Source organism: Rana temporaria, chromosome 10 (genome assembly GCF_905171775.1).
Source record: "Rana temporaria chromosome 10, aRanTem1.1, whole genome shotgun sequence".
Classification (NCBI taxonomy): domain Eukaryota; kingdom Metazoa; phylum Chordata; class Amphibia; order Anura; family Ranidae; genus Rana; species Rana temporaria.
Genome location: NC_053498.1, coordinates 19,474,904 through 19,501,493, shown reverse-complemented (window position 1 = coordinate 19,501,493; position 26,590 = coordinate 19,474,904). Strand labels below are relative to the sequence as shown.

Genomic DNA, 26,590 nt, shown 5'->3' with positions numbered 1-26,590 from the left:
GTTGATGGGGACAAGGGCCTCATCCCCACAACCCTTGCCCGGTGGTTGTGGGGGTTTGCGGGCGGGGGGCTTACCGGAATCTATCGGCTTATCGGAATATGGAAACAAAGGGGACCCCCAGATCCCACCTCCCTCTGATGCAATGTGAAACCTGCGCTGCGTCAGAGGGGCGCGGGGTCACCCGTACACGTCACTGGGTAACCCCGGCGATTCTCCTTGCGTCTCTGGCCCCGCCCTCAGCTATATAAGAGCTGTCAGGCTGGCGGCGCAATATTCGTCCGGTGCTTTCGGTGGAGGCAGCATCGTGTGCGTCGTATGCTCGCTGGAGATCACCGCTGGAGATCAAGAATGGATTATATCGCCGAAGGTGAGAATGAATTACATCGCTGGAATCTTTTTTTATTTTTAATAAAGGACTTGTCCCAAGCCATCTCCTGTCGTTTTTACCATTTTGACACATTTTTTTTGTGAAATGGTAGGGGTACAATGTACCCCTTACCAATACACATAGGGGGGCCGGGATCTGGGGGTCTCCTTTCTTCCAGATTCCGATAAGCCCCCCGCCCGCAGACCCCCACAACCACCGGGCAAGGGTTGTGGGGATGAGGCCCTTGTCCCCGTCAACATCAGGATGACCTCATGTTGAGGGCATGTGGCCTGGTACGGTTTAGGAGGGGGGGCACTCTCTCATCCCCCCTCTTTTCCTGCGGCCTGACATTTTTTTTCCCTTTAGAAATATTATTTTGTGCAGAGACTGTTATAAACACGGGAAACATGCGCTACTTTACAGGCATACTATAGACACCCCCCAGGTTTCACTTTAGGCATTATTAAAATCCCTACTCCCGAAAAAAAACTGCAGTTTTTAAACTTTTTTTTTGCATTGATACATGTCCCCTGGGGCAGGACCCAGGTCCCCAAACACTTTTTATGACAATAACTTGCATATTAACCCTTAAAATTAGCACTTTTGATTTTTCATGTTCGTGTCCCATAGACTTTAACGGTGTTCGAACAAATTTTTTGCCTGTTCGCATGTTCTACTGCGAAACCGAACCAGGGGGTGTTCGGCTCATCCCTATTAGTCAGCCTTTTTTCCTGTCAGGAACCTTCCCCTTGGTAATAATCTTTGATTTTGTTGTTTAAGTAGATCTCCACCTGTCAAAGGTAGCCTACCTTTGTTTAAAGGAAATCATTTTTATATCAAACACTTAAATATTATTTAGTGCTCTGTAGAGTGCATAGATTCATTCATATTAGCCACAAAACCTATTCACAAGAAGCAGTTATTTACAATTATAAAGAACATCGTGCTGCCTAGGTGGGAGTATCTCTACTGCTATAGCTTCTGGTCTCCGAGCCTGACCCTGACCATGACAGAATAATCTGGCCCAAACATGGAGGCTGCTATAATAAATGCTGTGACTCCTTGTAGACAGCAAATCCCTAAAACAATTTCCAAACTGGGGCAACAGAAGGATTTCCATGCTCTGCAGCAGGGCCGTCTTAATAGCATTATGGGCCCCTGGGCAAAGTAATGCTCTGGGGCCCCTACAATGATGACAGTGCAGGTAAACAGACATCAAGTAGGTAGGAGGCAGACTGCCTCCCCTGTGTATCTTTCACTCTCAGTGCCATCATGGGGCCCCCAATTATGGGCAGCGTGGGCTCAAGGACCAGCTGCTTTGGGGAAAGTGCAGGGGCCCCCCATGCAGCTAGGGTCCCTGGGCAGTGCCCAGGTTTGCCCTCTCATTAAGACAGCCCTGCTCTGCAGAGATGATTGCTGAACACGTATGTTCCTGAGATGTTGCTAATTTACGCATTCCTTTACCACTCCAGTTCAATGGAGACTGCCACCTTTACAGAGTCAGTTCCTGTAAAGATATTAAAAACCAGCAGCATGTCTTACCTTTAGAAGATGCTTTATGTTTCCACAGTGTGCCCCATCGAATGCCAAGCTCTTTTCCATATTCCTCCCCATACCAGACAAGCAGTTCGGTGTGTGGCAAGATATCGCTGCAAGATCGATAGTAGATTTTCTGGTGGTACTGGAACGCAATAAGATTTTGCTCCTGTTCATATCTGGCACAATTCACATACCTTGAAAAATAAGGGCAAAAATAAAACTGAAAAATCATGTCCTAAAAAACATGTACAGTGTAATATGATGATAAATAGTATGGTGGGACTTTAGCCCGACGCATGCTCGGAAACAATTTGACGCATGCTCGAAAGCATTGAACTTCATTTTCTCGGCTCGTCGTAGTGTTGTACGTCACCGCGTTCTTGACGGTCGATAGTTCAGAGAACGTTTGTATGACTGTGTGTATGCAAGCCAAGCTTGATCGGAATTTCTGTCGGAAAAACCTTGGAAAGCTTGGCCTGCATACACACGGTCGATGCCGACAGATCAGCATCGAAGGAGGGTCGACGGTGGGAGCGGCGGCAGAGGAAGAACACAGGAAAAAGAAGACAGAAGAAGCGCGGAAGAAGAAGCAGGGGGAGAAGGAGAAGACCGGCGGATGAAGATGCAGGAGAAGATGGAGGAAGAAGCGGAGAAGAAGAAGAAAAATAATTTTAATAAAAGACTTGTCAAAAACTGTTTACTATATTTTTTAACACTACACTACTTTTTTTCACCCCATACTCATTCACATTGGGGGGGGGGGGCAGGATCTGGGGGCCCCCTTGTTAAAGGGGGCTTCTAGATTCCGATAAGCCCCCAGCCCCCGACAACCCCCACGGCATTTTTTTTTTATTTTGGCATGGGGGTCCCCTCTCAATCCATACTAGACCCAAGGGCCTGGTATGGACCTGGGGGGACCCCCACGCTGTTTTTTTTTCTAGCCAGCAACTCTTTTTTTTTTTTACATTTAGCAGGAAGCCCGCTGACAACTGATGACTCATCGGTTGTTAAGGATGCGGCAGGCGGCTTCCCGGCCCCCTCCTTAGCAACCAGCTATATACAATGTTAAAAAAACACGCAAAACGCAAATCGTGGTAAAAACGCGTGTCCAAAAACGCGGCAAGCACTGCAAAAAGCACTGCAGAAATGCTCAAAAGCAACATGCATAGATATAAATCGAGCCTAAGGCCTCGTACACACGATAGGTTAAACAGAGGACAACGGTCTGATGGACCGTTTTCATCGGTCAAAAACGATCGTGTGTGGGCCCCATAGGTTATTTAACCATCGGTTAAAAAAAAGCCAACTTGCTTTAAATTTAACCGATGGATTCCTAACCGATAGGTCAAAACCGATCGTTAGTAGGCACGACCATCGGTTAAAAATCCACGCATGCTCAGAATCAAGTCGACGCATGCTTGGAAGCATTGAACTTCGTTTTTTTCAGCACGTCGTGTTTTACGTCACCGCGTTCTGACACGATAGTTTTTTTCAACCGATGGTGTGTAGGCGCGACAAACCATCAGTCAGCTTCATCGGTTAACCGATGACAACGGTCCGTTCTCATCGGATGGACTGATCGTGTGTACGAGGCTTAAGTGGTTAAGGTCAGGAGCTTTGTCACTTGGGTATTTCTTACATTGTAACCTCAGAATAAAAACTAACAGAAAGAAGCCTTAATGCATACAACTCACCTCAACCAATTAGAATTGCGTTCATCTGTTGCATCAATGTATGCATAGTGGTCCTTTCCTTGCGAAATCTAAGTTGGTGTAAAAATAATATATTAGGACATATTTAGTAAAAGTATTGCTTTAAAAAAATGTGGTAAAATGGCTGCTGTCAAATTCCTAAAACTTTAAAGCGGAGCTCCACCCAAAAATGGAAGCTCCGCTTATCTGCCCCCTCCCCCCCTCCAGTGCCACATTTGGAACCTTTTGGGGAGGAGGGGGAGCAGGCACCTAGTTTTGACAGGTACCCGTCCCCACTTCCGAGAGGTTGACCGTATAGTAGACCCACCTGGAGCGGTGACTTTCTTTCTTCTAGGCGCGCAGGTACCTGAATCTACCCCATTATCATTAGATATATGCACTTTTATTTTATTATGTTTTAATAAGTTTATACACATAGCACTACATTTATTTATTTCCAAAATATTATAACATATAGCATATAAATATAAGATTTAGCCTAAAACTGTACCTTTTCAACAGCAGCTGATTAACATTCTCCCTCTTAACTGTGTGAGAAAAACATGGGATTGTGGGTACATTTTATACACATAAACCCATGCTTTTTGACACTGCAGTGAGAGGACAGCCTTCACTGCAGCATTTTTATTGGACAGCTTGTTCCAATGGTGCTTTACAATTGGTCCAAGACTCCAAGCTGTACATTGAGCTCAGTGCCTCTGACAAGAATTGAGAGGCACTGTAAGCTCATCCCTTCAGTCTGCTGCAAACAGAGTGTGCCAGCTTGTATTTAAACTGGCCACTCTGTATGTAGCTTCTGACAGGCTGCACAAGAAGCTCAGTATCTCTGGAACTATAGGTGACAGGAGCCCCAAATTTTGACCAGAAGTGGGGTCGGACTTTAGCTGTGACCACAGGTTGCCGATCTATGACCCTCAAAGCTTGATGGGTTTTTTTTTGTTTCTTATGTTCATGGCAGGCTCTGCCTCCCCCGACTGCACGTCCCTGCTTTGAAGACATAAATATACTTTAAAAAAAGTTCCTGCCAGTAAATACATTTGAAACCAGTGGCGGCTGAGGCTTCCTGGCCAAGCAGGGATTCTTGATTGGCCGGGAGGAGAACGAGGAAGACAATAGCGAATATTAATTTGCTATTGTCACACAAGTGGGGAGGCTAACCCACCCTGTTTTGTCGCCAATTAGAACATCAGGCTCTAAGCATCACAAAAAAAAAAAAAAATATAGGAATCCATGCGTCCGGCGCCCCACATGGACTGGTAAATTACAGGCTGCCAGTGCTGCTGGCACCTAACATTTTTGCCCCTTTGCTGCTATGATTAGTGGAAGCTTCTTTATAGATTCTGTTGATCTGACTGTCTAGTATCTAAATTAAAGATAATCTGGGTTATCAGGTTAAACACTCTCTAGTCCGTCCTTTGTCAACCTTTTTATCCTAGAGGATCCCTTGAAATAATATTCAGGTCTCAGGGAACCCTATAAAAAAATTTTTTATTAGGGGTCATTGGGAAAAAATGCCCCTTACATAAGTGGCCAATGGTAAACCCCCTCCCCTCAAGTGGTATTAGCCTTGAAACTATGCAAGAACCATCCAATGGAAGGTCAATAAGCTATACCCCTTACACTGAAGGCCAGTAGGAAGAAAGACTACTTACAGTTCTTCAGTGGTACTGGCCCTGGAACTATGCAGGAACTATCCAATGGGAAATCAATCAGCCTGTCAGGAGACGAAGACAGCTAATGCTCATTCCAGTGCAGCTAAGGCTGCATTCACACCTCCGCGACAAGATACGCCGCGTACGCGTAACTTTTTTTGTGTGTGCGAGTGTGTAACTTTTTTTTTTTTTTTTTTAACAAAGTCTTCCCATTGCTTTGTATGGCCGAACGCCAATGCCGCCTGAAAAAAAGGGTCCGGGACTTTTTTTCAGGCGGCAGGCGTACGGCGTCAATGAGATGTGAACCATCTGATAGACAGCAATGGGAATTCTCCCCTCCAGCGGCACGAGCGTCCGGCGTCGGGCGTTTTGTCGCGGAGGTGTGAATGGGGTGTAAGGCTCATACACATGTACCAGCACACATAGGTGTGCACGTCTATGTGCAATGGCACCAAGTTGACTATTTAAATGAGATCCTGGTGTGTGTTAATTGCTGGATGTTCTTCAGCTTTCCTGTGACCCGTGTTTCTACATTTGTTGATTGATCTTCCATTGCTGACCCTGGCTTGTTCCTGACCCTGCTTTGTGAAATCTGGATACTAAGCTTGGCTTGCCTCTGACTATTCTCTGCCTGCTTCCCTGGTACTGATCTCTGCCTGCCACTGGACCTTGCTCTGCCTGCTTCCTTGGTACTGACCTCGGCCTGCTACTGGAACTAGTTCTGTCTGCCTCCCTGGCACTGACCTTGTCCTGCTACTGGACCTAGTTCTGTCTGCCTCCCTGGTACTGACCTCAGCCTGCTCCTGGACTGTGCTCTGCCTGCTTCCCTGGTACTGGTCTCATTCTGTTCCTGGACCTTGCTCTGCCTGCTTAACTATTACTGACCTAGGCCTAATACCGGACCTTGCTCTGTCTGTTTCCCTAGTACTGACCTTGGCCTGCTACTGGAGCTTTCTCTGCCTGCTTCCCTGATACTGACCTTGGCCTACTACTGGACTTTGCTCTGCTTGCCTCCCTGATACTAACTTCTGCCTGCTCTGTCTGCTTCAGAACTCAGTCTGCTACTGGACCTTGCACTGCCTGCCTCTGTAGTACTGGCCTTGGCTTGCTACTGGACCTTGCTGCCTTACCGTATCTATCTGTGGCAGTCACTTGCTACCAAACTACCAGCATCCGTGTTTCTTTGAGCCTTGTACCTCTGTCAACACATTCAGGGCTGCTTGGACCAGAGCCGCAAGGGAAGACCTCTCATCAACGCGGCCTTCAACCAATGTATGTGACACACTCACAGCTAAAGGAAACCCCTAGCAATCTCTGGAGGAACTCTAGGGTTCCACAAAGCCCTGGTTGAGAATGGCTGCTCTAGGCTTACACAACCCCTAAAAAAACACAAGTTGATTTTAGTAACTTAATTAAGCTTCTAACCCTCCAGGCGTAGCCACTAGTTGACGCTGTTTCTTCATCAGTTGGAATTCCTTCAAAAGGTCCAAAATGTATTCCTTTCGGGATAATCCCCCCTTCATTCCAAACTCCTGAACCAGCACATGGAATCCCAGAAATTCTGATACAAAGTGAAGGTGGAAGTGTAAGTTCAGCTCGGTGCTCTGTTCCCATGTTAACGATGGAGTCAGGAACGAAAACTGGTGCGCCGTGTTTTTTACATTCATCGAGGAAAAAATTCTGACAGTCTTCACAAACTAGGGAAGGAAGAAAAGATAAGAGGCATATATAAAAAGGAATTCAGTAATGTGTTCTGTTCCCCAGGGGATGAAAAACATGTACAGTGCCTTGCGAAAGTATTTTGCTTTGCGACCTTTTGCCACATTTCAGGCTTCAAACATAAAGATATAATTCTGTCATTTTTTTTTGAAGAATCAACAACAAGTGGGACACAATCATGAAGTGGAACAAAATTTATTGGATATTTCAAACTTTTTTAACAAATAAAAAACTGAAAAATTGGGCATGCAAAATTATTCAGCCCCCTTAAGGTAATACTTTGTAGCGCCACCTTTTGCTGCGATTACAGCTGTAAGTCGCTTGGGGTATGTCTCTATCAGTTTTGCACATCGAGAGACTGAAATTTTTGCCCATTCCTCATTGCAAAACCGCTCGAGCTCAGTGAGGATGGATGGAGAGCGTTTGTGAACAGCAGTTTTCAGTTCTTTCCACAGATTCTCGATTGGATTCAGGTCTAGACTTTGACTTGGCCATTCTAACACCTGGATATGTTTATTTGTGAACCATTCCATTGTAGATTTTGCTTTATGTTTTGGATCATTGTCTTGTTGGAAGACAAATCTCCGTCCCAGTCTCAGGACTTTTGCAGACTCCATCAGGTTTTCTTCCAGAATGGTCCTGTATTTGGCTCCATCCATCTTCCCATCAATTTTAACCATCTTCCCTGTCCCTGCTGAAGAAAAGCAGGCCCAAACCATGATGCTGCCACCACCATGTTTCACAGTGGGGATGGTGTGTTCAGGGTGATGAGCTGTGTTGCTTTTACGCCAAACATAACGTTTTGCATTGTTGCCAAGAAGTTCAATTTTGGTTTCATCTGACCAGAGCACCTTCTTCCACATGTTTGGTGAGTCTCCCAGGTGGCTTGTGGCAAACTTTAAACAACACTTTTTATGGATATCTTTAAGAAATGGCTTTCTTCTTGCCACTCTTCCATAAAGGCCAGATTTGTGCAGTATACAGGGACTGATTGTTGTCCTATGGACAGAGTCTCCCACCTCAGCTGTAGATCTCTGCAGTTCATCCAGAGTGATCATGGGCCTCTTGGCTTCATCTCTGATCAGTCTTCTCCTTGTATGAGCTGAAAGTTTAGAGGGACGGCCAGGTCTTCGTAGATTTGCAGTGGTCTGATACTCCTTCCATTTCATTATTATCGCTTGCACAGTGCTCCTTGGGATGTTTAAAGCTTGGGAAATCTTTTTGTATCCAAATCCGGCTTTAAACTTCTCCACAACAGTATCTCGGACCTGCCTGGTGTGTTCCTTGTTCTTCATGATGCTCTCTGCGCTTTAAACGGACCTCTGAGACTATCACAGTGCAGGTGCATTTATACGGAGACTTGATTACACACAGGTGGATTCTATTTATCATCATTAGTCATTTAGGTCAACATTGGATCATTCAGAGATCCTCACTGAACTTCTGGAGAGAGTTTGCTGCACTGAAAGTAAAGGGGCTGAATAATTTTGCACGCCCAATTTTTCAGTTTTTTTATTTGTTAAAAAAGTTTGAAATATCCAATAAATTTTGTTCCACTTCACGATTGTGTCCCACTTGTTGATTCTTCAAAAAAAATGACAGTTTTAAATGTTTATGTTTGAAGCCTGAAATGTGGCAAAAGGTCGCAAAGTTCAAGGGGGCCGAATACTTTCGCAAGGCACTGTAGTACTTGGTCCCAGGTGCTGTCTATGGCTAGCTGATAGGTTGGACAGGGTGACGCACTATCCCCACTTGGCTGCCTGAATACGATGTAAGCCAGGACAGGGCAGATTTTACAAACATTTTTCTCCATGTCCAACATTTGCTTGCTCACTTGGAACATTTTAGCAGACATGACCCCTTCCCCTGAATTCCTTGTGGGGAGCTTATCTCAGGTAAGTGCTTGGAGACAGGAAAAAAAAAAGTGCCATCTGTTGAAGCAGCTGCCTCCTTACTAGCTGTGTTGTCGGACGGCCATAGGAGGCGGGGGATACCCTATCCATCTGCACAACTAAACTTAGACAGCACATAGGAAGATACAACAAAGTAGTAGAACACATTAATATAAACTGAAGTGAGACTTTGTGGCAGATTCTCAAAAGAATTATGCCTGTGTATCTACAGATACACCGGCGTAATTCGAAAATCCCGCCGGCGTATCATTGTTTTGTATTCTCAAAACAAGATACGCCAGAATTAGGCTAGGATCCGACTGGTGTAAGTGACTTACACCGTCGGATCCTAAATGCAATACCACGCTGGCCGCTAGGTGGCTTTTACGTCGATTTCAGCATTGCATATGCAAATGAGCCGATACGCCGATTCCTGAATGTTTTTGTGCAGCTGTGGTAGCAAGTCTACACATGCTCAGTTTTCAGTGAATTTCTATACTGAGCATTTCCTCCCTATCACATCTGAGTAGTCCATGAGACTATAGTGTCACACATGTGGACGTATACACAGTGGTGAATGACAACCCACTCCCTCTCTCCTCCTCCATGCCCATTAACCAGCAAAATACATTGGGGGTGGGATATTACATGTTGATTAATGGAGACTTCACCTCCCTCTTATTCTAATGCCGCGTACAAACGGTCGTTTTTTGTGATGAAATAAAACAGGGTTTTTCATCATTAAAAAAAAACAAAGTTTTTCTAACTTCATCATAAAAAACGACGTTGCCCACACACCGTCGTTTTCTGAAAATGCTCTAGCAAAGCGCGGTTACGTACAACACATACGACGGCACTCTGTTCTATTCAAGCTCCCGTCTCATAACTTGCTCCTGAGCATGCGCGGGTTTAAAACGTCTTTTAAAACGTTGTTTTAGCCCACACACGATAATTTTTTATGACACAAAAAACGACATTTTGAAAAACGACATAAAAAATGTAAGCATGTTTGAATTTTTTTTTGGTCGTTTTTTTGAAGACAAAAAACGATGTGAAGCCCACACACGATCATTTTAAATGACGTTTTTAAAAACGTCGTTTTATTTCATCACAAAAAACTACCGTGTGTACGCGGCATAAGACACAGGCTGGAGGGGTGTGACACAGCCTGTGCCTGGCAGAAATATACTCACACCATGTTATTGCCAAAAAATAAAGATTTCATTTCAAATGCATAACTTTATCAGCATTAAACCTTTGCCACATAGCTGCCCAATTAAAAAGTACACTACTGAGGACACTACAGTGGGGGGGGGAAGGGGCAGAGGACACTGGTATAGGTGGGGCAGAGGGGTCGAGGACACTACAGTGGGGGAGATAGGGGCAGAGGACACTGGTATAGGTGGGGCAGAGGGGTCGAGGACACTACAGTGGGGGAGATAGGGGAAGAGGACACTGGTATAGGAGAGGCAGAGGAGCCGAGGACACTACAGTGGGGGAGAAGGGGGCAGAGAACACTGGTATAGGAGAGGCAGAGGGGTCGAGGACACTACAATGGGGAGAGAAAAGGGCAGAGGACACTGGTATGGGGGGGCAGAGGGGTCGAGGACACTACAGTGGGGGGCAGAGGACACTGGTATGAGGAGGTGGGGGCAGTGTGGACAGTGTTGGGGGGGTGGGGGTGTGATGTTCAGGGGCCAGAGTACACTGCTGTGGAGGGGAGGGGCAAGGGACACTTCTCAGTGCCACCTATCAATGCCCTTCAGTGCCACCCATTAGTGCCACCTCCCAGTGCCCATCAGTGCAGCCTCATCAGCGTACATCAATGAAGGAGAAAAATTACCTGTTTGCAAAATTTTATAACAAAATATAAAAAAATATAATTTTCTTTTTTTAAATCGGTCTTTTATTTATTTTTTAACAAAAAATAAAAACCGCAGAAGTCATCATTTCATTTGGGTACAGTGTTGTATGACCGCGCAATTGTCATTCAAAGTGCATCGGCACTGAAAGCTGAACATTGGTCTGAGCAGGAGGGGGGTTTAGGTGCCCAGTAAGCAAGTGGTTAAAAATATTCTGCATATGGTATAACTACTAAGGTTTTTTTTTGTTCACTGTAAGTACACTTACACAGGAAGTCATCATCCCGTAGGTCATTCAGTTCCGTGTATACTATTCTTTTTTTGCTTCTTAAATTGTACTCGCTGCTGCACTCTTTATCCATGTTGCATCGCTCTTCGTTCATTTTGCTGCGCTCTTCTTTCCTAGACGCTAGAAAATAAGTAATGAATGCTTTTTCAAGTGTACTTTTGGCGTTTGCTACCGTCCAAGTCGTGGCTGTTGTATGTAAAGTACTGTCATTCAGCAATGTAAAATCATTTTACGTATCAATACTATCAAGTGTGAGGCTGGGTTCACACTACTACACTACTTTCATCCTACTTTGCTCTGCTACATTGGTCCTACATTTATCCTACATTGGTCCTACATCCATCCTACTTTCATGAACAGGATACTACTTTGGTCCGACTTCAATGATATTCAATGGGCCTGAAGTAGGATCAATGTAGGACCAAAAGTAGTACAGGGAGCATTTTCAAAGTCGGACCGACTTGTGTAGGACGCTACAAGACGCGCTCATAGGGAAACATTGAACACAGAGCAAAGTAGGATGAAAGTAGTGTAGTAGTGTGAACCCAGCCTAATATATACACACTGCTCAAAAATATTAAAGGAACACTTTGAAAACACATCAGATCTCAGGCTGGGTTCACACTACTACACTACTTTGATCCTACTTTGCTCTGCTACATTGGTCCTACACTGATCCTACATTGGTCCTACATTGGTCCTACATTGATCCTACATTGGTCCTACATCCATCCTACTTTCATGAACAGGATACTACTTTGATCCGACTTTGTGATAGTCTGACTTGTTCTTTGACCAATCAAAACAATCCCAGAGTGAGATAAATTCCTTTTACTGCTGCTGTAATCACAAGTCGGATGTCAAAAGTCGGATGGTTAGGACAAGGCTCCTACTTTGATCCTACTTTAATGATATTCAATGGGCTGATGTAGGATCAAAGTAGGACCAAAGTAGTACAGGGAGTAGTTTCAAAGTCGGACCGACTTGTGTCGGACCAGTTAAGACAGCTCTCATAGGGAAACATTGATTTTCACACGTCATGCTACATGAGCTCCCAATGTAGGACCGTTGTAGGACAAGTGTGAACCCAGCCTCAATGGGGAAAAATCTCATGCTGGATCTCTATACTGATATATACGGGGTAATGTGTTAGGAATGAAAGGATGGCACATTATTTGATGGAAATGAAAATTATCCACCTACAGGGGGCTGAATTCAAAGACAACCCAAAAATCAAAGTGAAAAAATGATGCAGCAAGGCCGATCCATTTTACTGAAATTTCATTGCAACAACTCAAAATGGTTCTCAGTACTTTGTATGGCCCCCAAGTGCTTGTATGCATACCTGACAACATCAGGGCATGCTCCTAATGAGACGACGGATGGTGTCCTGGGGTATTTCCTCCCAGATCTGGACCAGAGCATCACTGAGCTCCTGAACAGACTGAGGTGTAACCTGGCGGCACCGGATGGACCCAAACATAATGTCCCAGAGGTGTTCTTTGGGATTTAGGTCAGGTGAGCGTGGGGGGCATTCAATGGTATCAATTTCTTCATCCTCCAGGAACTTGCTGCATGTTCTCGCCACATGAGGCCGGGCATTGTCCTGCACCAGGAGGAACCCAGCACCCACTGCACCAGCGTAGGGTCTGACAACGGGTCCAAGGATTTCATCCCGATACCTAATGGCAGTCAGGGTGCCATTGTGTAGCCTGTAGAGGTCTGTGCATCCCTCCATGGGTATGCTTCCCCAGACCATCACTGACCCACCACCAAACCGGTCATGCTGAACGATGTTACAGGCAGCATAAAGTTCTCCGCGGCTTCTCCAGACCCTTTCACATCTGTCACATGTGCTCAGGGTGAACCTGCTCTCATCTGTGAAAAGCATGGGGCACCAGTGGCAAACCTGCCAATTCTGGTGTTCAATTGCAATCGCGCTCCATGGTGCCGGGCAGTGAACACAGAGCACACTAGAGGATGTCCGGCCCTCAGGTTAGCCTCAAGTCTGTTTCTGATTGTTTGGTCAGAGACATTCACACCAGTGCCCTGCCGGAGGTCATTTTGTAGGGCTCTAGCAGTGCTCATCCTGTTCCTCCTTGCACAAAGGAGCAGATACCGGTCCTGCTGATGGGTTAAGGACCTTATATGGCTCTCCTAGAGTAACTGCCTGTCTCCTGGAATCTCCTCTTGAGACTGTGCTGGGAGACACAGCAAACCTTAGGTCAATGACACGTATTGATGTGCCATCCTGGAGGAGTTGGACTGCCTGTGCAACCTTTATAGGGTCCAAGTATCGCCTCGTGCTACCAGTAGTGACACTGACGCTAGCTAAATGCAAAACTAGTGAAAAACAGTCAGAAAAGATGAGTAGGGAAAAAAATGTCAGACACCTCCACCTGAAAAAACATTCCTGTTTTGGAGGTTGTCTCATTGTTGCCCATCTAGTGTACCTGTTGTTATGTTAATTTCATGAACACCAAAGCTGCTGAAACTGATTAACAATCCCCTCTGCTACTTAACCGACCAGATCAATATTCCAGGAGTTTAATTGACTTGATTCTATACTCTGATTAAAAAGTGTTCCTTTAATTTTTTAAGCAGTGTATATTACAATAAATTATTCTTCTTTTTTTTTATATCAATTTTCTTTATTTAATTTCAGCAAGAACAAAGGTTTCTTGGTTATTTTGAGGCCGCGTACACACGATCGGTCAAAATCGATGAAAACGGACTGAAGGACCGTTTCATCGATCCAAACCGATCGTGTGTGGGCCCCATCGGTCAGTTATCCTTCGGTCAAAAAAAAGAGAACTTGCTTTAAAATTGATCCGATGGACGCCTAACCGATAAGTCAAAACCGATCGTTAGCATGCAAAAGCATCGGTCAAAATGCCGCACATGCTCAGAATCAAGTGGAAGCATTGAACTTCGTTTTTTTCAGCATGTCGTGTGTTTTACGTCACCGCGTTCTGACACGATCGTTTTTTAAACCGATGGTGTGTAGGCACATCAGACCATCAGTCAGTTTCATCGGTTAACCGATGGTGTGTACGCAGCCTGAGAGGTGCCAAATACTTACTTGTACGCTCACTACACAGAATCTCATCAGCTTGACTTGTAACAGTTTCATGACAAGCGTGAGATTTGCATGTGACATTGTTGGTAATGTCTTTGAGATTCCGATCACAGTTTTCCTCTCCAGAACAATGGGATGCCTTTTCTGTACATCTTATTTTGCTTGACATTTCTGGGATGTTCTGCAAAATAACAAATGTCCCGAAATATAGAGATTTACTTAGAGGAGCAGATAGGAAGATAGATGGACGGACGAACAGATAAAAAGATGAGAAACCACACTTCCATGCTAAAAGATACCCAAACAAATACACTACATGGCCAAACATTTGTGGAAACCTATATATAGGGAATTACAAGAGTCTTATGTAATAGGTAGTAACATGCATGTCCAGTTATATACACATAATATTCCCTTATCTCAGACCTCAGTGTTCCGGGTCCAGGGGACCTACCACCGGCTGGTACCGGGTCCCCAAATTCACCGGAGAAATTACTGTTTAAAATGGGAGTCTATGGAATGGGTGAATGGGAAAATCGGTGCTCCCCGGCCGTAGGTCCCTCGGACCACAAACTTTGCACACTTGTAGAGAAACAGTGGGGCTACATGTGTGCCAAGGTTGGTGTTCAGAGGACCTACGGCCGGCCAGTACCGGGTCCACAAAATCCTGGGAGATCAGGCACAAAAAGGTGACTCGAGTATAAGCCGAGGGGGGCATTTTCAGCACATGTGCTGAAAAACTCGGCTTATACTCGAGTATATACGGTATGTATTTTCGCACAAACAGAGCTTTCTTTTGGTGGTATTTGACCACCACTGCCCTTTTATATCCTTTATTATATAAAGGGGGAAAAAAATGAAATTTTAAAAACAAAATACATATTTTCTACTATCTGTTATAAAACATATAAAATCAAATGCCTATATGAAATGTCTATATGAATTTAGGCCAAAATGTATTCTCCTACATGTCTTTGGTAAAAAAAAGTAAGTTTATATTATTTGATTTGTGTCACAGTTATATTGTCTTCAATCTATGATAAAATAATAATAATGTAAAGTGAGTACAGTGTTGCATCACTGAGCAATTGTGATTCAAAGAGTGACAGCAATTGGCCCAGGCAGGCAGGGTGTTTAGGTGCCCAGTAAGCAAGTGATTAACCACTTCCATTCCGGACCACAGTAATATGACGTCGGCAGGAACATCTCCTCCCTCCGGGTGGACGTCATATGACATTCTTGCCACGATTGAGTGCCCCTGGGATGAAGCGTGTCCCATGGGACACAGCCCATGCCCGATGAGGGTAAATAGCCAATAAAAATGGCTATTTACCATGTGATCAGTTGTGCCCAATCACAGCCGGTAACATGTGTGCTGGTTCTCGCCACTTGTGTGTGCCCCCAGGGGTGCGCATCATGGTGAGCGAATATGAGGCATGTCCCCCAGACACAGCCCATTCCCGATCAGGGTAAAGAGCCAATGAAATTGGCTCTTTACCACATGACTGGCTGTGTCCAACCACAGCTGGTCACAAATGTCAACAAAAGGCTGTAGTGCCGTTTTCGTATTCTCCTCCTCAGTGTGTGAGGAGGAGAACTGGAAGAAAAAATTTGCTCCAGTACAGTAATGTGCCGAATTGCCCCACAAATAAATCGGACCTGTCCCCAGCCCATCAGAGGATCTGTCACCAGCCCCAGAGTACCTGTCACCAGCCCCAGAGTACCTGTCACAAGCCCCAGAGTACCTGTCACCAGAATCAGGGTACCTGCCACCAGGCCATCTGAGTACCCGTCATCAGCCCAGCAACCCGAATCCCTATCTGCAGCCCATCTGAGTACCTGTCACCAGCTCATCAGAGTACCCGAGAACCTGTCACCAGCCCATCAGGCCCCGTACACACGAGAGGATCCATCCGCTGGAATTGATCCGCGGACCGGCTCCAGCGGATAGATCGCCTGGTGTGTACAATCCAGCGTATCTGTTTCCGCGGATTTTTATCCCCTGGGATGGATTTCAAGCGGATAGAAATTTGAAGACATGCTTTCAAATCTATCCGCTTGAATCCATCCCAACGGATTGATCCGCTGGTCTGTACAGACTCACCGGATCAATCCGTCTGAAGGGATCCCCCGCATGCGTCGTAATGATTCGACGCATGCGTGGAATTCCTTATATGACAGCTTCGCGCACGTCGCCACGTCATCATCGCTGCGACGGCGCGACACGTCATCGCGAGGGGATTTCGGCGCGGATTTCGATCCGATGGTGAGTACACTCCATCGGATCCAAATCCTCGCAAATCCTCGAGAGGATTTATCTGCGAAAACGGTCCGGTGGACCGTATCCGCGGATAAATCCTCTCGTGTGTACTAGGCCTCAGAGTACCCGAGTATCTGACACCAATCCATCAGAGTACCTGAGTACCTGTCACCAGCTCATCAGAGTACCCCAGTACCTGCTACTAGCCCATCAGAGTACCCGAGTACCTTGTCAGGAACCATGAAACAGACTGAGACAGAAGTGCAGTAAAAATCACACTATTTAATAAAATGGTAAAATGGTATAAACAGAGCAAACGTAGTCAAAACATAGACAGATTTTGGTAACCAGGACGAGTAGTCAGAACAAGCCAGAGAAACAGGAGTCCAGAAATCAGCGAAGTCGGGTGCAGCAAACAGGATCAGGAACCAGAAGGGTAGTCAGCCAAGCAAAAGTCTTTTACAGGAATACAGCAGAGAGAGTCCGGATATGTTGACCAAGGCAAAGGCACAGAAGATATGATCCAAAGAGATTATATAATCAGCAGCGGAGGAGGACAGGAGCATGTATGTCCGAGGATGAGACCCAAGAGCATTCCTCCGGACCGTACCCCTTCCAATGAACCAGCTACTGCATGCACCCACGAAAGCTACGGGAATCAATGATAGATTGTATCTCATACTCCTCATGGTTCTTAACCTAAACGTGGTACCGAATTGGTGAAACGGTTTGAATGACAATGTGTAATTGTCATTCAAAGTGTAATGCCGATCGGTCAAAGCGATGAGAACGGTCTGATGGACCGTTTTCATCGGACCAAACCGATCGTGTGTGGGCCCCATCAGTTAATTATCCATAGGTTAAAAAAAAAGCAATCTTGTTTTAAATTTAACCGATGGATACCTAACCGATAGAAAAAAAACGATCTTTTGTAGGCACGTCCATCGGTTAAAAATCCACGCATGCTCAGAATCAAGTCGTCGCATGCTTGGAAGCATTGAACTTCGTTTTTTTCAGCACGTCGTTGTGTTTTACCTCACTGCGTTCTGACACGATCGGTTATTTAACCGATGGTGTGTAGGCACGACTGACCATCAGTCAGCTTCATCGGTTAACCGATGAAAACGGTCCATCAGACTGTTCTCATCGGATGGACCGATCGTGTGAACAGGGCTTAAGAGCACTGAAAGCTGAAAATTGGTCTGGGCAGGAAGGGGCTATAAGTGCCCAGTATTGAATTGGTTAATAAGACATGTCTCTCCTGGGCTCAACTAAATGTAATGCAATGTCCGGCTCCTCTCTCGAGTACACGCACAAAATACACTTAAAAAATAAAAAAATGTAATGCAATGCAGATCGCATTGCGATACATCCCCTTCCGGCTATGCTAGCCGGGGGCACTGAGAGACTGACCCGGAAGTGACTTCACACACGTTGCTTTCTAGGTTACAGCAAGAAGGGGAGACAAGTGGACATGTGTTCATCCGCTGGCACCAGCCATGTCGGTACCGGGGCCTTCAGATGGCTAAGCGGAGCCCATTGGGAGGAATTGTGCTCCATCATTGGTGTCATTGGATGGAATTGTGCCCGATCGCCCTAAATTGTCTGGGCACTTAACAAGTACCCAGTTTCTTTTTACTTTTTTATGCCACAGAAACAAGTCCTAGCCAAAGCTTGGTGGTCCTTCACTCTTCAGCTGGATTAAAGACGTAAATTTGGACTGGTTTGGACTCCGTGGATTGAACGTTATTTACCCAGGGAATTTTATCACTCGATAGTGGCCATTTCACTATTCTATCTGGTTAGTTAGTCCATTCTGCTAGGTCAATGGGCAACTCATATCCTCCCCTAGTGGCCTTTCTCTTTCTATCCCCCACCACCTGGTTTCCCCAGTGGGTCCTGCTTCTTCTCTTTAATCCCTACTCTCCTGATGGTTACTGCAGCACAGCTAAGGCCTCATGCAAACTGGACATTTAGCCCCATGTATTAGATCAGTGGTCTCCAAACTGCTGCCTGGGGATGGATGTATCCATTTGCTTGCCTTTATGGGGCCCCTGGGCACTTTTCCTCCCACTGATGCAAGACACCATTTTTCCCACTGACACCAACCACGGGGCATAATTCCTGTTATTGACATCAACAATAGTGCACTATTTCTCCCACTAACACCAACAATGGGTCACTATTCCTCGCACCGACACCAACGATGGGGCATTATTCCTCCCACTAATGCTAAAAGATGTACTATTTACTCCCACTGACTCCAGCACAATTTCTACTCCCAATGGTCACAGTCTGGCCCCCTTAAAGTCTGAAGGACAGTAATCTGCACATTGTTTATAACAGGGCTCGACAAACCCCGGGAGTGCCAGGTCGCATTTGCGACTAGAATTAGCGACCTGGTGCGGCACAGCTGGGGTATCCTCCTGTCTACATGCGCAGCAACACCCAACCCCCCCCATGATTTGCGGCCTTCTGCAGTCCTGTTCTTCCTTCTGGTGCCCTCATGTGGTGGCTGTTGGTATGACAAGACAACCAGCAATGCTAATGGAGCTTCCCCTGCCTTTTTTTTCGTAATAGCTTTTATTTTTATTTATTTTTTAAGTACAAACTGTTTATTTTTTTTCTTAATTAACCACTAAACGACCGCCGCATGTACATATACATCCACAGAATGGCACGTACAGGCAGATGGGCGTACATGTACGTCCCTGCCTTGCAGCGGGTCGGTGGTTAGATCGGGACCCCCCCACCCCGGTACATCCAGCGGCCGGAAATCCCGTGGGAGCGATCCGGGATGAGGGCACGGCTATTCGTTTATAGCCGCCCCCTTGTGATCGCTCCCCGGAGCTGAAGAACGGGGAGAGGCCTATGTAAACACGGCTTCCCCGTGCTTCACTGTGGCGGCTGCATCGATCGAGTGATCCCTTTTATTAGGGAGACTCGATCGATGATGTCAGTCCTACAGCCACACCCCCCTACAGTTGTAAACACACACTAGGTGAAACATAACTCCTTCAGCGCCCCCTGTAGTTAACTCCTAAACTGTAACTGTCATTTTCACAATAAAGAATGCAATTTAAATGCATTTTTTGCTGTGAAAATGACAATGGTCCCAAAAATGTGTCAAAATTGTGCGAAAGTGTCCGACATAATGTCGCAGTCACGAAAAAAATCGCTGATCGCCGCCATTAGTAGTAAAAAAAAAAACATTCATTAAAATGCAATAAAACTATCCCCTATTTTGTAAACGCTATACATTTTGCGCAAACCAATCGATAAACGCTTATTGCGATTTTTTTTTTACCAAAAATAGGTAGAAGAATACGTATCGGCCTAAACTGAGGAAAAAAAAGGTTTTTATATATATTTTTTGGAGGATATTTATTATAGCAAAAAGTAAAAAATATTGCATTTTTTTCAAAATTGTCGCTCTATTTTTGTTTATAGCGCAAAAACTAAAAACCGCAGAGGTGATCAAATACCACCAAAAGAAAGCTCTATTTGTGGGGAAAAAAAGGACGCCAATTTTGTTTGGGAGCCACGTCGCACGACCGCGCAATTGTCTGTTAAAGCGACGCAGTGCCGAATCGCAAAACCTGGCCTGGGCCTTTAGCTGCATTTTGGTCCGGGGCTTAAGTGGTTAAGAAAAAAAATGATATATATATATATATATATATATATATATATATATATATATATATATATATATATATATATATATATATATATATATAAAATTGAAAATAAAGCTTTTTATTTTTTAAGTAAAAACTTTTTTTTTTTTTTTCTTAATTAAGAAAAAAAATTATATATATATATATATATATATATATATATATATATATATATATATATATAAAAATTCAAATAAAGCTTTTTCGGTCGTTAAAAAAAAAAAAATGGCTCCTAACTTTTTTAGCTGACTCCTAGATTCCAAGCAAATTTGTCAAGCCCTGGTTTATAAGGTTTGGAGACCCTTGTATTTGTACCAAGCATAAGTTGATATAACATAAAAAAGATATGGATGTAGTGAAATGGAAGTAAAAAGCTGAGGGCAGAAAGGAAGTGATTTGTCACCTTTATTGTTTTCTGTTTTTTGATAAGACTGGCCTTGTAGTAGACGCCATGGTCTTGACAGGCTGCAAAGGAAACCCAAATGTAGTTTATTTTTAAAGTGAATTCAGATCTAGGATAAAATATAGAATTTCTAGGTTAACAAAAATTTATATTTTTACCTTCAAGTTTAAGAATCCATTTTTCATCACAAGAGTCACTAGAACTGGGAGTTTTTCTCTTGGGAATATGTTGGTTTGCCATAAAAGCATTTTTTTTGTGCATTTAAACCTGGGTAAGGCAATAAATATTTAGTGACAATAAATTACAATAAACAATAAATCTATTCAATGTATTCTTAAAGAGGAGTTCCACCTAAAAATGGAACTTCCGCTTAACCCACTCCTCGCCCCCTTACATGCCACATTTGGCATGTAATTTTTTTTTGGGGGGGGGGAGTGGGGGCTTCAGGAGAAGGGGACTTCCTGTCCCACTTCCTCCTTCCGCCGAGGGGCTGTAAAGGCGATTAGCTTAATCACCTTAGTGCAGCCCCTCCCTGTAGGCGAGCGCCTGTCCAATCGGACGGCGCCGCGCCGCTCGCGCATGCGCAGTGGGTGCCCGGCCGTGAAGCCGAAAGCTGTCACTGCCGGGTGCCCACACTAGGAATGAAGACGCCGGCCGGCGAGGGGGAGCGAGGAGCGAAGCCCCGGCCGGCGCGTCGCTGGAGCCGTGGAGCAGGTTAGTGTCAGTTTATTAAAAGCCAGCAGCTACACCTTTTGTAGCTGCTGACTTTTAATAAACTAAAAAAAAAGTCTGGAACTCCCCTTTAACTAAAAAAACTCCCTTATATTGGTCTCAGCTTCCTCCAAATTCCTTATTTTTGCTGTGATCAGACTTCCTGTTAGAAGGTGGCTTAATTTGTTCTCCAGGGTCCCACTGTATGTAGGAATGTAACCACCCTCTCTTGCTCACTTCCAAGGTGGACTATAGATTATTGGATTTGTAGTCTGCTTAGAGCAGTGCACATATGTGCAGGGTTGTCTTTAATGAGGGGCAGCTGCCCCTGGCACAGTCTTTGTTCTGGGGCCCAAAGCAGCTGCCCCTTGAGCCCGCGCTGCCCGCAAATTGGGGCCCCCGATGATGGCACTGCAGAGTGCACCGGGGACATGGGAGGCAGCACCGTATTCCACAGCCAGCAGAGAGGGTGCGGTGCCGGGGCATTTTTATAAAAAAATACATTTTACTAGTAATGGTGGTGATCAGTGATATTTATCGTGACTGCGACTTTATGACGGACACATCGGACACATTTGACAATTGTTTTTGGGACCACTGTCATTTTTACAGCGAGCAGTGCTATAAAAATGCACTGATTACTGTGAAAATGACACTGGCAGTGAAAAGGTTAACCACTAGGGGGCGCTGAAGGGTTTAAGTGTGTCCTAGGGAGTGATTCTTACTGTTAGGGTGCGTGTAATGGTGAAACTAATGCCTTACCTGTCCGAGGAAGGGGCCCTTGCAGCCCTCAAAATATCGCTTTGTTTTTATGATGATAAAAATATGGTTTGCTTATAAGTTTTGCTTATGGTGTGCCAGAGATATCTCTACATAAGGATTCATTCAATAATAAGGTGTAAAGGGGACAAAGCGTAAAAAAAAGGCAAACTGTGCCCAGCATACTGCCCACTCCCTATTGTCGGCCTCGGGGGAAGGCCAAATGTCTCTTTTATAGCGATGGTAAACATTTATTTTTTAGGTATAAAGTGTAATCACTGTGCACAAGTAAAATACATTTTTATAGGCTCATTGACATCACAATCCCCGCGTTCAGTGCGCAGTTCTATAGGCACATTTACAAGCATTTGTAATGTGTTTGTGGTTTGTCCGCAGGGCATTTGCTCCTTGCGTTGCATTTTTTGGGCATTTATGTATACCAGTATATTATAATTTTTTTATATATATATATATATATATATATATATATATATATATACTAAGGGCCAGATTCTCGTACAGCGGCGTATCTTTGTGCGGGCGTAACGTATCCGATTTACGTTACGCCTCTGCAACTTAGACGGGCAAGTGCAGTATTCTCAAAGCACTTGCTCCGTAAGTTGCAGCGGCGTAGCGTAAATAGGCCGGCGTAAGCCCGCCTAATTCAAATTTGGAACAGGGGGGCGTGTTTTATGTAAATGTTATGTGACCTGACGTGATTGATATTTTTCACGAACGGCGCATGCGCCGTCCGTGGACATATCCCAGTGTGCATTGCTCCAAATACGCCGCAAGGAGGTATTGGTTTCGACGTGAACGTAAATTACGTCCAGCCCCATTCACGGACGACTTAACACAAACAACGTAAAAATTTACAATTTCAACGCGGGAACGACGGCCATACTTAACATTGGTACGCCGCATGTAAGCCTCATATAGCAGGGGTAACTTTACGCCGGGAAAAGTCTAACTAAAAAGGCATATCTGTACTGCGTCGGCCGGGCGTACTTTCGTGAATTCGCGTATCTAGATGATTTACATATTTTGACGCGTAAATCAGCGTACACGCCCCTAGCTTGCAGCGTAAATATGCAGTTACGATCCGACGGCGTAAGAGACTTACGCCGGTCGGATCTAATAGATATCTATGCGCAACTGATTCTAAGAATCAGGCTCATAGATACGACCGCCCAGACTCAGAAATACGACGGCGTATCTCGTTTGTGAATATGTGTATATATATATATATATAGAGAGAGAGAGAGAGATCTAGTTTAGATCTCTCTCTTTATATATATATACATATTTATTAATTTTTTTGAGTTGCATTTTACGGTGCACTCACATAGGTTCCAGTGCACAAAAAAAAAAGTAGCATGCTGTACTTTTTATTTAAGCGCACATCAAAGCGCCGCAAAGGTGAAAACACTGAAATGCATGAATTGTTTTTGCATATGCCTTTGTACTGTGTTTTAAAAACAAGTTCAACTTCAGCTAGTAGTAAATGAGGACACTTAAAAAGAAAAAAAAAGAAATTTTTAATGCATCAATACAAAACAAAAAAACAAAAATCAAAATGCACGAAAAGAGGTTAAAGCGGAATTCCACCCACAATTTATTTATTTTTTAAAGTCAGCGGCTACTAACACTGTAGCTGCTGACTTTTAATAAGGACACTTACCTGTCCTAGTCGCCCGCGATGTCGGTCCCCCGTTGGCGATCGCTTGGTCCTGGCACCTCCATCCTCACTACGGGAAACAGGCAGTGAAGCCTTAGGCCCCATACACACGATAGAATCCATCCGCTGAAAAATCCCAGCGAATGGGTTCCAGCGGATAGATCCTATGGTGTGTACAATCCAGCGGATCTGTTTCCGCGGATATTTCTCCCCTGGGATGAATTCCAGCAGATAAATATTTGCTGACATGCTAAAAAAATCTATCCGCTGGAATCCATCCCAACGGATGGATCCGCTGGTCTGTATAGACTCACCGGATCCATCCGTCCGAAGGGATCCCCCGCATGCGTCTTAATGATTCGGCGCATGCGTGGAATTCCTTATATGACAGCGTCGCGCACGTCGCCGCGTCATAATCGCGGCGACGGCGCGACACGTCATCGCCAGAGGATTTCGGCGCGGATTTCAATGCGATGGTGAGTACACTCCATCGCATAGAAATCCGCACAAATCCTCGAGAGGATTTATCCGCGGAAACGGTCCGCTGGACCGTATTCGCGGATAAATCCTCTCGTGTGTATGGGGCCTTAGGCTGCATTCACACCTGAGCGTTTTGTCGCCTGAAGCGCGACGCTCAAAAATGCTAGAGGGGGAAAAATACATTATTCCCTATGGAGATGGTTCACATCTCCACTCCAAAACGCCTGACGCCGAAGGCCTGAAGCTCAAACAAGCTCCGGACCCTTTTTTGTCGCGCGTATCGGGCGGTTTGGTCGTTTTTGAGCGTTTCCATTTCCAATAGAAAGTAATGGAAACGCTCGATTAAAGCGACTAGCGCGACAACGAGCGTTTGCTACGGGCGTTTTGTAGCTTTGATCAATAGAACATTTCACCCAGGCAGAAGATAAAAAAAATCTACCAACATAGCAACAAGTGATGAAAAGATGATAATTTTTCCTATTGGCTAAAATAAAAAAACGACGAAGTACAAAAACGTCGGACGACGCTGTATGCAAACGCGCAAATAAGCATGAATACGCGCGACAAAACGCCGGAAGAAACGACCGACGCTCAGGTGTGAATGCAGCCTTACGTCTTCGCTGCCCGTTTCCTACTGCGCATGCACGACTCGCGCGGCGCTTTGTGAATGGGCGGCTGCCTCCTGGGATACACACAGTTCCCAGAAGGCAGCGGTGGAAGTCCACTTTAAAAGCAAACAATTTATATTTTGAAAACGAAAAAAATATTTTGAAAAAGAAAACAAAATACAAATATATGTATATATTTACTGGGGTTGGTGTACTAAAGGTAAATAGACTTTAGTACCCAATCACATGCAAAGAAAATTAAAAAAAATGCATTTTTGCTATATATATATATATATATATATATACATATATATATATATATACATATATATATATATATACATATATATATATATATATATATATATATATATATACATATATATATACATATATATATATATATATACATATATATATATATACATATATATATATATACATACACATATATATATATATATATATATATATATATATATATATATATATATATATATATATATATATACATATACATATATACATTTCATCCATCCAGGACAATATACACTTTACTCAATACTAAGTATATACACCCCTTCTGCTTTCTGATAACCCACTCCCAGTACAGATACCTCCTCCCAGTTTATTCCCATTCCTCCCAGTTTATTCCCATTCCTCCCAGTTTATTCCCATTCCTCCCAGTAGGCAGCACTCACCTCAGTCTTTGCTCCCCTCCACCCTTCTTCTTCTCTCCCGCGGGGCACGTGGCTGAACACCACATACTCCTCGAAGTGATGGCTGTAACATGATCCCGCTCTCTGATTGGCTGATTCCACCCTCGGGGGTGGTGGAGTTGCACCATACATGTCCAGTCCCCAGCAGAGTGGGCGGGGCAGTATGGTGGAGATTGGACAGACAGGCTGTCACTCAGCAATAGCAGACACTGGGATTGGTTTCATTAAGGCAAAGTGCGGTTGATCCAGAATTTAGTATAAGTGAGGTAAAGCTTCACTTTACAATGGATACCCAATCACATGCAAAGAAAATAATAATAAAAAAAAAAAAAAAGAATTTTTGCTTGCACATGATTGGGTGATAGTGGTCAGCAGAGAATCCCCTCCTTTACTAAGCTCTGCAGCAACAGTTTAATTGCCTTTAGTAAGACCCCTTTCGCACCGGAGCGGTTTGCAAGCGCTATTGCGCTGCCTGCAAACCGACCCTAAACAGCCGCTGCTGTGTCTCCAGTGTGAAAGCCCCGAGGGTCTTCACACTGGAGCGGTGCGCTAGCAGGACGGTAAGAAGGGTCCTGCTAGCCGCATCTTTGGAGCGGTGTGTATACCGCTCCTCCACTGCTCCTGCCCATTGAAAGCAATGGGATACCGCCAGCAATGCAGAGGGGCTTTGCGATGTTTTTCAACCCTTTCTCGGCCGCTACCGGCCGACTAGCGATGCGAAATTGGCGGTAAAACCCCACTAAAAATACCCACACCCCAGTGTGAAAGAGGCCTAAATCAGCCCCACTGTGCTTACCACTAAGACCCCTTTCACACTAAGGAGTTTTTCAGGCGGTACAGCGCTAAAAATAGCGCTGCTATACTGCCTGACAAACTCCTGCCCAGCAACCTCAATGTGAAAGCCCGAGTGCTTTCACACTGAGGCGATGCGCTGGCAGGAGAGAAAAAAATCTCCTGCTAGCAGCATCTTTGGAGCGGTGAGAGGAGCGGCGTGTACACCCATTTAAAACTATGGGAAATCGCGGCAATACCGCCCGCAATGCGCCTCTGCGGGCGGTATTAGCCCTTTATCGGCTGCTAGCGGGGGCTAATACAGCACCGCTAGCGGCCGAATCCTGCGGCAAATCCGACGGTATAGGGCCGCTATTTTTAGCGGCGCTATACCGCCACCGCGGCTCCCGCCC

At 44.8% G+C, this 26,590-nt stretch overlaps 1 protein-coding gene across 1 annotated transcript; it reads right to left on the bottom strand.

Moving 5' to 3' along the window:
- Positions 1-4,879: 4,879 nt before the first annotated feature.
- On the bottom strand, positions 4,880-20,714 carry LOC120915802 (probable histone-lysine N-methyltransferase PRDM7). Its single transcript, XM_040326601.1, has 6 exons — positions 20,610-20,714; positions 20,452-20,513; positions 14,115-14,292; positions 11,012-11,152; positions 6,696-6,967; positions 4,880-4,981 (listed from the first exon to the last, which is right to left on the bottom strand). Exons 1-6 carry the CDS (start codon positions 20,710-20,712, stop codon positions 4,880-4,882), a joined length of 858 nt encoding a protein of 285 aa, XP_040182535.1. The 5' UTR covers positions 20,713-20,714.
- Positions 20,715-26,590: the final 5,876 nt, after the last annotated feature.